Source organism: Durotheca rogersii, assembly GCF_024521655.1.
Source record: "Durotheca rogersii strain YMJ 92031201 chromosome Unknown GGS23scaffold_1, whole genome shotgun sequence".
Taxonomy (NCBI): Eukaryota; Fungi; Ascomycota; class Sordariomycetes; order Xylariales; family Xylariaceae; genus Durotheca; species Durotheca rogersii.
The window spans coordinates 2,476,197-2,488,582 of record NW_026251232.1 but is presented as its reverse complement, the minus strand read 5'-3'; the positions used below and the strand labels follow the sequence as shown (position 1 = coordinate 2,488,582).

General features: G+C 52.2%; 3 protein-coding genes across 3 annotated transcripts; 2 read left to right on the top strand and 1 right to left on the bottom strand.

Annotated features, from left to right (window-relative positions):
• Nucleotides 1–4,555: 4,555 nt before the first annotated feature.
• Nucleotides 4,556–7,340, top strand: GGS23DRAFT_33725 (FabD/lysophospholipase-like protein). Its single transcript, XM_051513005.1, has one exon. The coding sequence runs from the start codon at nucleotides 4,648–4,650 to the stop codon at nucleotides 7,150–7,152; it is 2,505 nt and encodes an 834-aa protein (XP_051377206.1). The 5' UTR covers nucleotides 4,556–4,647; the 3' UTR covers nucleotides 7,153–7,340.
• Nucleotides 7,341–7,345: 5 nt separating this feature from the next.
• Nucleotides 7,346–9,192, bottom strand: GGS23DRAFT_545879 (54S ribosomal protein L3). Its single transcript, XM_051515003.1, has one exon. It carries the CDS (start codon nucleotides 9,022–9,024, stop codon nucleotides 7,768–7,770), a length of 1,257 nt encoding a protein of 418 aa, XP_051377205.1. The 5' UTR covers nucleotides 9,025–9,192; the 3' UTR covers nucleotides 7,346–7,767.
• Nucleotides 9,193–9,381: 189 nt separating this feature from the next.
• On the top strand, nucleotides 9,382–10,361 carry GGS23DRAFT_33716 (uncharacterized protein). Its single transcript, XM_051513004.1, has 3 exons — nucleotides 9,382–9,700; nucleotides 9,833–10,015; nucleotides 10,096–10,361. Exons 1-3 carry the CDS (start codon nucleotides 9,669–9,671, stop codon nucleotides 10,157–10,159), a joined length of 279 nt encoding a protein of 92 aa, XP_051377204.1. The 5' UTR covers nucleotides 9,382–9,668; the 3' UTR covers nucleotides 10,160–10,361.
• The last annotated feature ends 2,025 nt before the right edge of the window (nucleotides 10,362–12,386 follow it).

Sequence of the window (12,386 nt, the reverse complement as noted above, 5' to 3'; positions counted from 1 at the left end):
GTCACGCGGACATACCAGTTTATCTCCTCTTCGGTTCCGTGCGCGGGTTTTCCGACATACAAACCTGACCGTCTGACTTCGCAGCCAAAAGTACATGGAGTTTCTATTAATGGGGGTATAGAAAGGGAATATATGATGGTACCCAGAATCTGGTTGAAGGCCACAACGTTTACCTGGGTGGAAGGTAGAAGTAGGCTGGTCCTGAAGGATGCAGGTAGGTATGTGTGCAGGCCTTATTGGTTATACGGGTGCCCCATTCTCTCTTATTAAAGCTGTTTATAATAGAATACCTCGCCCTTTAGACCCCTAGCAGGGTTGACGCCGTATCTAGATCTCTATACCCTAGTTTCGGGTATGCCTTCTCGCCTTAGCTACCAACCTCGGTGTCGAGCATCGAAGCACGAATTAGTAACTCGGGGGTTCGAAAGCAGATGCAAGCGCGCAGCGGCTCGTACCAATACTAACGTTCTACCTCTCCCCAATGCCTCCTTCTCCAAATACTCAAGGGGAGCACTCGCGCCACCACTCCGCCAGTAACTAGGGCTGACGAACAGCTTCTCTATGAACCCGTGGAAAAGGCCGGCCTCGCTGAATAGGTGAATCCTGTGATTGTCAGTATTAGATGCTGCTAGACAAGGCGATATAAGTTGCCCTCTTGATCTAGTCCCGTGGTCGATTGCTCTTAGGAGCAGCTCCTGTTTCTGATTTCTAGTTATAGTGGTTGTCAACATCTGGTAGATAGAGCCACGGCTAGCATGGCAATACCCCGAGCGCGTCTTTCTTAAAACTAGACAGAAACCATGGTATAAGTTAGCCTCTCATCGAGATCTCTTTCGGTGATGATACCTGCATATCTCAGATTCCGAGTCCCCGAGCGAAATTCTGCAATAGACCTGAACGCTACTCAGCCCTCCTTAGGATCCGAGTAATAGAGCATTAATACTCCTGTCTTTACCTGAAGCCACTATGCGGCCATCGCTTAACCCGAATAACAGACGCGTCGACAGCGGTGAGTTGTACGTACACCAAAAGGACACGAGGTTGATACTGGCCCAAAACGCAGGCACCTAAAGCCTATAAGGAAGGGCCGTTACTAGGAGGTACCACCTTATACTAAGGGACCTCCCCATGTATGTCGGTTCCGCTTGTGTGTCAGTGTTTAAATTGGACGACATTCACATCCCAGAAAAGGAGCAACGTATCTGTCTACGAGTACTTAATCCAGCATGCATTAGGCACCTATTGTTATTAGGATACTCGGGTCGACGAATGGTAACGCGCAAAAACCAAGTGACACTCCAAAAACACCAACGATGAATCGCACTCCTGTGTGTGTGCATATCACTAAACCCCATTCGCTAGCGAGTGTAAAGGTCAGATTCCAACGGTCAGTCTGAAACCTCAAAGATACAGATCTTCAAGGCCTAAGTGTATCGGAAATAGAATTCATGCCCTTAAGACATATGCCTGACTCTACTCTACTATAGACTTACGACACTTATGTCTCATTAACATACCTATAAAGATGTTAGATAGGTCTAGTCTCAACTTGAAATATCCAATCGTACGATTCAGTGGTACGGGCGGGTATGAGCAGAGTCTAGTAACTTTATGTTTCGTAACTATACTGTTGCTTCCCAACAAGTAGTGCATGGTGAGGGGGGCGGCTCTTGGCGGCCTTCCGTCTACCCCTATTCCTCGTATTAAGCAAATACCGACGAAGTCTCATCTCGCCAGAAGTTCTATTTAAGGTAGAGAGGATCCCAACGTCCTCCAAACCAGGTACCTCACTTTGGCATACTGGACAGTCCTCGTTACCGTGAACTCGTAAACCGTCTTCTGTGTCCCAAGTTTTTAGAGAGGGAGCTCTAGCGTAGAGAGCTAGCCCGTAATCTATAGCTATTCTAACTAGTAGTAAAAGCTCATATCAAAGTAAGTGATCCTTTGATACCGCGTCTTGGTCTGACTTAGATTGGACATGACTGTACTCTTCTGTGGTCTGTAACAGCCATACCCTTTTCAGGTAACTGGATGTTAATATTTTTGGTTCTGGGGGGACGGGTGAATCGGTGCGTCTTCTTCCGCGGGCCTTTGGCATCATCTGCTATATTCCTTTTCCCGGATGTACGTGAAATCCAGGGGAGACTTCTTGACTTCTTGGAATTTCTGGTCGGATTCTGTTTTTCGCATTCTTGTAACTTGGGCAGTTTAGGACACTTGACGCCGCTCGACCCTAGCGAAATTCCCGATTTTATAACACGTCCGAAGCGGACCTTAGTTCCGAGGCACGCTTTTCGAACCCATTTCTTGAATTTGAAGTTTTGGTTACGCTTGACGGCAGTATTTGACGACCCATGCAAACTTCCTGAGTGTCGACCAGGTATCCTGGGGTGCCCAAAACGATATCTTGGCGGGGTAGGTGTAATAAAATCTCTCGAGTAGTCTCGTGGAATAGTTGCAGCCACGGTGTTGCGTGTACCTGTCTTGTCCTGGCGATGAGAGAACTTAGCCCGTGATTCGGCGCCGGGATGAAGGCAATCCGTCGAGCGTGTATTGCTCGGCCTACGTGTAACGTCGTCGCCAGACGGACTGACGCGTGCATACGGCGGAGAAACGTCACAGTTGGGTCTAGGACTCGCGTTTGTGAAATCATGGCTACCTAGCTCAATTGTGACCTTCTCATATGTAGGGTGCGTGGTATGGGCTGTCCGTGTTTTCTGTATATCTCGTTGATCTCGCGGAGGCTCTATCGAGTCACTCCCCAAAAGGGGAGGGTTAGGGGTATGAACCACACCAATTGATCTTGTCGCGGTCTCAAAAGCCGTATCGGCTTCAGTGATTGCTTCTGCGAGTAATTTATCAGTTCTGCCATTTGAGGCGGGCCGAACGTTTACCGGGAGACTTGACTGGCCCGAGATCTCTGGCGACTGGTGCGCGCGGTAACGGGAAAATTCAGATATAAAGCTCCCCGTCGAAGCATCGAGCTTCGGGGAGTAGCAATTGTCTGGCGAGGAACGAATCCCCTCTGATGGATAAGAGGACGAAGCGCTGTGGGTTCCCGTCAGGGGGGGTGATGATTTAACAGACCCCGAAGCACTGGCTTTCCGCAGCGTCACAGCTGTATCTGAGCCGTTTACATTGGTGCTGGGGTGGCGTTTCCCATCGTGAGCAGAATATCTGCCATGTAATTCTACGTCATAGCCCTGGGACGATGATGGTATGTTCTCAGTGCGAGCGGAAAGCGGCAGCAGGCCATCGGCGGCGACATGGGAGGTATTCCCGCGATTTCCAGCCTTTTCGAACAGGTGGACAAAGGCGGAGGAGATGTTTGAGCGTCGACGACTTCTCAAGGCACCAATTTGGACCATTGAGAATTTCTCGGGCTGCCTGGAGTCTCTATTCTCGGGAGTTTCGTAGGCAACGGCCCCGGTAGGAAGAGACCAACGTAGAGACATAGCAATGAACTTAGGCCGTACTTTCTCACGCCGTTTAGGAGGTTCTAGTCGTTCGACAACTTTCAATTCGCAAGGGAAAGGGGTAAAGTGGGATGAATCGAGGATGGATAACTGCTAGGTATGTAGCAAGGCATGGAGAGTGGATGGAGGAGAAGAGGATGCCGTTGATGAACGGCGTCTCCGTTCTAGCGAGGTATACAGATTCTACAATACGCCTGACCTCGTTAGCGGAAGGAGACGATGTTTTACCAAATTGTCCTAGGTAGGTGCTTTGTGGAATCGAGTCTCCGTCACCGCTTCGCGAAAAGTGCCTACCTGCTAGATACCTACGTCTCCTACACACCGTCCATAAGTCTTGGGGCGGACTTGTGGTTTACGGCTGCCATTGAAGCTGTAAGCTGCTTACCTAGGTAGGTAGGTACTAGGTACCTATCTAGGTACCTAGTACGTTACGTGCCTGCCAGCGGGTGTGCCTTAGATAGGTACCTAGGTACCTGCCTATATTATTTATACATAGGTATGCATCTAGGTCGGTACCTCTTACCACCTCGCCTACCTTAGGTTAGGTTAGGTGCCTGTTGCTCTTCATAAGTGTTACTTTAAGTTACTTGCTTTAAGATGCCTCGGGTACCTACCTAGGTACCTCTAGCCTCTACCTTGGGTTACAGGTAGGAGGTAGGTACTTACCTGCCTGGTAGATAGCAGATAGAACCCAGAATAATATTACTGAGAAGACTTAAACTTGCAGATGAAGAATACCTTAGGCGCCTGCCTTACCTAACCTAACGTAATTTACCTACCTCCTATGCGCACACACCTAACCCTGTGTATTGGCTGGCTTAGTACCTAACCTACCTACTACGTACCTACCTAGGTACCTACCTACCTACCTCCTCTAAGCCAGGTACATCAGGTAACTGACTTTCCCCAAGTTCCTCTGTGTAAGTGATGTCACAGTATCGTACCATCAACAACTGCGACGACTTCGCATCTTGAGATTTTTTTAATAATAAAAAAAAGCATTCCCAACCCTTCCCGTCTTTCCTTCGTCAAGTCCCTCGCGGCCTATCGTATCAGACTATGCACCCTCGTCCTTGCCTCAGGTTCACTGCTAATGTTAAATATCATTTGAGAAGTCATGTTGCAAACCCCTTTTTTGGTTGACAACCTAGGCTGATGCTAGTTTGCTGCCATGAGAGCTCTCAGCAAATTCCGGCAACAGATCATAGCCTACCATGTGAGGAGACGGTCGAGCAGGTTAGCCTGCGGAATATCACGACTGCGGCTGGCCCTGATTTCCGGCGGAACCGCTGTCTCCCGCTCCTGCCCATCGTGGACCCGGCAACGCCAATTCCAACGTGGCTTTTTCAGTTCCCGCAACCACCCGGGAGAGACGAGCGATGGCAAAAGCATCCTCACAGTCATCCCCATCGCCCTGCTCGTAGGCGCTTTAGTTATGTACTCGCTATATCCGGGAGATGAAATCCGCCGTGCCCGCCTCGCCGAACGGGTAAAGAGACGTTTGCAATGCGCCCGGGACGACCCGAAGTCCCAGACCAAGGAGACCGCCTGGTCGGCTTTTGCTCGCCGAGTTGAGAACTTTTCCAACGTAGCCGATATCGAGTGGTCCGCATTATCCGATCGCATAGTCGACCTGATCCTGCCCGAATGGTCAAAGGCTGTTCCCGGCCAAGTCCGCAAGCTCCAGCGCGAGCTCTCTATGGCAGATGGGTCGCTAGCCAATGAAATCTGGCAAGAGGCTCACGACCCCTTCATCCACCCGGAAATTCGGTATTCCGCCAAAGTTCGCGTCTCCGAAGAGCTCTGCGACGAGGAAAAGGAATTTCTGGCCCGCCGAAAGAAAATCACAACAGCGGCTCTAGCTAGGTATCTCGGCCTCGACGAGAGCGATGTCGATCCCAACGATGTTCCTACCATTGCTGTGTGTGGTTCTGGCGGCGGGTTACGGGCGCTGGTCGCCGGGGCCGGCTCGCTACTTGCCACTCAAGAAGACGGGCTTTTCGACTGTATTACGTATACGTCGGGTGTCAGCGGGTCGTGCTGGCTTCAGTTGCTCTGCCATTCTTCTCTCATAAAATGTCGACTTGATCGTCTTGCTGATCACTTGAAGGCAAGGATAGGTGTTCACTTCGCATATCCGCCAGCCGCCTTTTCATCTCTAACCTCCTCGCCAACCAATAAGCTGCTTCTCAGCAGTCTAGTCGAGAAGCTCAAGGGAGACCCGAATGCAGATTTCGGGCTCGTCGATGCTTACGGCATTCTCTTAGCAGCGAGGCTGCTAGTGCCCAAAGGAGAGCTCGGCGTCAACGAGGGGGACTTCAAGCTCTCCAATCAGAGACAATACATAAAGTACGGACAGAATCCCATGCCGATCTACACCGCAGTCCGTCACGAGATTCCTGACATATCCGACAAAATATCGAAATTTGACAAAGCGAGTCCAGAGAGGGTAAAGGAGATTGCTAAGCAGGAGGCATGGTTTCAGTGGTTTGAGTTGACGCCGTACGAGCTTTTTTGCGAAGAGTTCAACGCCGGAATTCCTACCTGGGCGCTTGGCCGGCGGTTTGACAACGGCGAGGATGTGCCTCCAGAAGGCAACGGGTTCCATTTGCCAGAGCTTCGGACGCCCATCTTGATGGGCATCTTCGGTAGCGCGTTCTGTGCCACCCTCAGCCACTACTACCGGGAAATTCGGCCACTCGTTAAGAGCCTTACCGGCCTCGGGGCCATCGACGATGTGGTTCATGGGTACAATGAGGACCTATCAAAGGTCCACCCCATCGATCCTGCCCTGATACCCAATTTTACCTATAATATGAAGGGAAAATTACGATTTACGACACCGACAACGATATACGATAATGAATACATCCAGCTTATGGACGCTGGAATGTCCAATAACCTACCGATATACCCGCTACTTCGACCTGGCCGAGATGTCGACGTCATTGTAGCATTCGACGCGTCCGCCGACGTCAAGACAGACAACTGGCTCTCTGTCGCGGACGGCTACGCTCGCAGACGCGGCGTCAAGGGCTGGCCCATTGGTATCAGCTGGCCTAAGTCAACGGATTCAGTTCCGGAAATCGAGGAGCAACTGGATGTAGCGCAAGCAGACTCGGCCGCTAATAAAGTGCAGGAGGCCCAAAAAAAACACCCAAGCCTGGACACGAAATCGCCCAAGAAACTTGCATCTCGCGATCAAGGCACCGAGGAGAGAAACCATACGTTGGGTACCGAAGACTCGGATCCAGGCTACTGCACGATCTGGGTGGGATCGACAGAAGAACGGTCGTCAGAGCCGCCACCGCCAACCAAGGCACTCGCAGACGACAGGTCGTGGCAGCTCACCGAGCCGAGCGCGGGCATCACCATCGTCTATTTCCCCTTCCTCGCGAACCCATCACGCGTCGCGGGTGTGGACCCGGCTACTAGCGACTACATGAGCACATGGAACTTCGTGTATACGCCCGAACAGGTCGAGAAGGTGGTGGCGCTAGCTCGCACCAACTACGCCGAGGGGCGAGACCGTCTCCGTCGCTGCGTGCGCGCCGTGTACGAGCGCAAGAAGAGGATGCGCGAAGAGCGCGAAGCCGTCGCCCGGAGGGAACGGTATAGGCGCTTAGTTAGACTCGGGATCGCGGATAAACTTGGGGAAGGTGATCACTTTAGCTAGGTGTACTTGAGTCTGGGTGAGGGAGGGGGTTGCCGCGAGCCAGCTGTAAGTTAATATTTTGCGCCCTTCATGACTTTGCCCCTTTCATTCCCCTGCATTCTTGCGGCCTTGGTTGGATGTTCCGCGTACACATACCTACACGTAGTAAGCCACAAATACGATACTTTGCTGCCGGCTTAGGAGGTTCACCTATTGATGCATTCATGAGACCAAAAATCATGCGTAGGTGTAGACATCGCGATATTTACACTCGATTGAAAAGTGGGTGGGTGGCTCATACGTCCGACTTGCGTACTTATAGGCAATGCCATCTGGGTGTTTTTTTTTTTGTTTCCTTCGCGGGTCTTCGTCTTTCGTATTGAATACAGTACAGTGATACACATGATTCTCGGGGACTGGCCGCGACGACCCCGAATCCGCCTTTTCCATGAGTCTACATGCCCGGCCAGAACCTGGTTTTCATGTCGTCTCATTGCTTCTGCCGTTGCCGTTGTCATCCAATGATGCAGCCCTCCCCCATCCCGCGCATCTATGCCCCCATCCACCGATCATATGGAATAGCGGGGAATCATCTCTCACGCACTTCCTCGTGTAGGGCGTATCCGCGAATAGCAACTACACTACAATCTCGCCGATGTCCACGTACGCCGGCTTCCAGGGGTGGGCGTCTTCGGCAAAAGTATCGCTCGGCACTGGGACGTTCCCAGGACTGTACAGATACCACGACTTCAGCGTGTTGATGGCGGCGGATATCCTGGCCGCGTCCAGGGAAGGGCCCACCCCCTCGCCGAGCTTGTCGCGGCCGCTGTAGATTCCCACAACGAAGACCGGTGTCCTGCTCAGCCGCCCAGTCTCGCTGAGGAGTCTCGCGACGGGTGCCTCGAAATCCTCTCTCGCGCACAACCGTACCAGCTCTGTCACCGGGTTCTTGAACTCGAATAGATTTGATATGTCGAGTTGCCTGGAGAGGATGTGGGCCTTGACAAAGGCCTTGGCGGCATCCCTCCCCGAGTATAGATAGACGGCGCCGACTACCGCGCGCACGAAGTTTGCGTGCGCGTTCTTGATTATGTCTTCAACAACCATTTCCTTTGTGTTCCGCTCGCCGCTGACCTCGAGTGAGCCATCCGACTCGGCCGGCGGCGGATCTTTAGACACCATATCACCAAACGGGTCATCGTATATTATTCGGCTGCTCATTCCCCGGCGCCATTTATACCTCATGATTTCTTTTGATTCGCCGCGTACGTAACCCCACTTATTCATCAGGACGGTCGGTTTATCGGGGGAAAATTGTAGTAGGCCAGGATCCACTTCCTCGCCAGGAGCCGCGGCAGGTTCCACGCCCCAGGCACGCGCAATCTGGTGCAGCGACGGCACGCCCGAGTAACCCTTCATGGCAGCGAACAGGATCGCCATCGGTAGCCGCGGGAACCGGGTGATGAGGAATTCCGAGGTGTGGTACTGTATAATAGATGCGCCGACGTAGGCAAGGTTCGTGTTGTTAAACCGTGAGTGAAAGTCGGCGGAAGGATCTACGAGGGTACGGGCGAGCGTTTGTAAAGGGATCTTGGAAGATAACGAGAGTCGCGCATGCAAAGCAGCAAGTTTGGCTGAGCGTAGAGCCCGTTCGGGAGGCGGCGATGGCAGCGGGGGTTCTTCTTCCGGCGGCGGGGGCGGTTCGTCAGACTCGATATTTCCTGTCTCGGAAGCGGCTTCTGAAGACTGCCATCTCGTCTGGGGCCATGGCCGGGCCTGTACTCTAGATATTCGGCCGGCTTGCGATATCCTCGTCAAGTCCGATACAGCAGGCCGGGCGCGCGTGAGGGAGAGCAATTGACCCGATAAATTGTCTAACCGTATTCTCCTCATCTTTCGCGACCCAGATCCCTCATCCCAACACGCTGGAGGGGGTGGGAAACGGTAGGGCGGCGGGGGCTCAGGTCAATCGCTTGGAATTGTGTCTCGTGTCTGGGATGAGAAAATGTTTCTGGATGTGAAGCTCTACCCCGACCAACCCACACAAAAACGAGGGACCAATGACGGGCACAATGCGGGCACAATGCGGGCGCAAGCTCCCTTTTGGTATCTACCTGCTATCTAGATTACCTAACATCACCCAGCTCCGCCTCGGCGGCGGTCGCCTACCGGACTAACGTAACGCCTTTAAATACCTATATATACAGGCCAATCAGACCTGGAGCATCAACATACCGTGGGCTTAGGTATCGATAGTACCTAAGTACCTAATAAAGTCTTATAAACCTATGGGTAACCCAATACATCCTCCTGGGCGGGTGAGGAGGCGGGCGGATATGTATCTCTACCTGCCTCAGACTCATATTATCCCCCACTCCACAGAGCCATAGGTACCTATGTAAACTTGCTGGTCTCATACCTCCTCAGACTAGCCTGCCATTCGAACTCACAAGCTACCCACATGTGCCTCATCGTCGCATCCTATACCGATTGATTGACTACCTGACAAAGCCCCGTTCGCCTCACATCTGGACAAGATGGTAAGCGGCCGCTCAAGTTTCCCAGAGATGTAATGATGCACTAACCATCTGCGTTGTTAGGGCGGCGGTCCTCGAGTTCCGTAAGCTATAACAACCCACCCCTCCTGCCCTTCGGCCCATGAGAGCCTCGATGAAACCGGCCTATCTGACCCTTCCGCTAGGTATCCCAAGCACGTCTGGTCCCCTTCCGGCGGCTGGTACGCCCAGCCGAAGAACTGGAAGACGAATACGGCCGTATGCTTCGGTGTCATATTCGGCATCACCGCTTTGACGTGGAATCTGAGCGCCTCGCGGGAGGTCAGATACAAGATGCCAGAGCCTGGCCGGTTCTACCCTAGTCGAAAGTATGTCCGACCCTCGAGGCGCGCCCTCTCCCCGTTGCCGATCCATGCGTACCCAAATATGAGGCTGATTCCTAGGATAGTTGGTCCAAGCAAATCAAGGAGTATGAAGCAGCACAGAAGGAGAATAAGAGCGATGAACAATAGACCCGACTGCGATGTCGGAGTGTACAGATGAAACGCGTAACTTAAAGAGGGGAATGCGAGGAAATGGTTCATACAACGGCGAAACGCGGGTGTCAATCCCCAACTACTTCGCATTACTGCTTCGTGAGCAACGATTTCTATGCGGCAACCCCGGATTAGGGGCCGGGTCAGGACCCGACCGAATCTTCGAGTTTAATAGACGCCCAATCATGAACACGGCTTCGTGCTCGTATCCGTTTCCTGCTTATTTCCTATAAATCGTTGTTGACCAGCACGCGGAATATCAACCATCATCCTAACCGAGCGCGAAGCGGAAAATTTTGGTGGTTTAGAGACAACCTTTCCCAAGGCGTTGCGGAGAGCATAATCCGAATGTGTGAGACTCTATTTGCTCTTTCGTTACGCTCCGGAGCGTTTATATAGTACGAAAAGTGTGGTACTATTAACTCCAACCTCATAACGTGGCCGCTACTTCCGTGCGGTTCGACTTGGTTGGAGCGCAATATGCGAGTAGGTTTACTGGATAGGTATGCTTTAGAGTTAATTGTAATGTGTAGGTACTTACATGTCTTCGTTAGGTACCAGACCTGCGGTCCATAGCAGTCGATACCTTGTACTCTTTAGTTTTGGGCTCACTTCAGAGATTCTAATGGTCTTTATTAGACACCATGAAAGCATGAAAGTGGAGAGGGGATAGAAGAGTTGAGCCATATTATCTCTCAGACCTACTCTCCTCTACCTCTCTCTATGTGTTCCGGCCTGTGACCCCTGAATCTTACGCCCGGGGAGGTACGCAGCTATCTCTCTGTAACTACCTCCCACCACGAGAGCAATGAGCTACCCAAGCGGCAGCACTCTTTAATATGCAGAGGGCCTAGCTAGGGGTTTATTGCTGAACACTACATCCCAACTATATCACGGTTCTGGGTCACTCTCGGAAACCACGGGGCGCTGAGACGATAGTATAGGACATGCTATTCCCCCCTATCAGCCGGTTTGAGATGAGTAGGACGTCAGGAATCGCAGCATGGCATTGTCCCGCGAATAGCCTATTTCTACGTGTGGCGGGACGGGCCCGGCGCGACTTCTGTAACAACAGTGGGAACGAACGAGCAACGTAATCGAGCATGTGTTCTAGTAATGCGTGGGGTTGGCTTACGAGATAGTCTAGCCGTTTGGCTGGCTGCCTCTCTTGAATTTGCGCTGGGTTGGGTCCAATGGCCGAACCGAGACACATGTCGGCTTAATGAGCCTTTGCGGGTTCAGATTGAGTTGAGTTCGACGGCGTGCCGTCGAGCCGGGCTAGACATTCCCGTTTTCGACCCACCGAGGGCCGTCACTCCATCCCCCTACAAGCTTACATGGGCAGCGATTTCGATGGACCTACATTATGTGGCGAGGCTTCTAGAGCTTCTGCGGAATGAATAGCTCGAACCTCGCAGCCTAGGTTATCTGAACCCATGCAATAATTGGATAACCGCCTTTCCGGCAAAGGTCGTTCCGGGAGATTCTTGATATGCATCTTTGGACAAGCGATGAGCTCTTAACTTCTTTCAGAAGCCGATGACCCAGCCCTCGAATGGTACGATAGGCAGTCTCACGAATTTGGCTTCAGAAGGTAGATCGGCCTCTGGTAGAGGCCCTCCCGGTTTTTTTGGGCTTGGAAGGCACTGTAGAGCGTAGGGACGTCTATTCTAGAGACATGACCAGCAACCTCATCTATGCAGACGATCTTACAAGACCTTTATGCAAGTTTCCGGCTCAGTATATTTTGGAATCGTAAGGTAAGTTGAGCATGCCAACTCAACCGGCGCGGCTCGGGAACTTAATAGCGTTGGTGGTGTCAACAACCAAGCCTCGACGGCCGGGCTGTTCCCGTTTGCCTTAGGCCTCCTCGTCTTCGGTTAACCGCAAACTGTAAACTGCTTAGGTGTTGACCTTATTTATTGACAGGTAACCTTGCCAAGTTGGGCGGTCGAGGCTGATCCGAACACGGCCCGAGCTCGAGGATGGGCAGAGGCTGCGGGTTTCCCGACGTTTACATATGTAATGCTTTATGCATGGTCGGGGATATGCACCGAGGCCTGCATTGATGCGCCTGGCGATCGCCGATGGATGTTACATTCCGGTGGCACGTAAGTATAAAAGGGGCTAATAATCGGGCACTCGGATTCCATCTTGCCCTACCTCCGGCCGGCGGTCGTGGGGACTCGTGGTCTGTATAAAG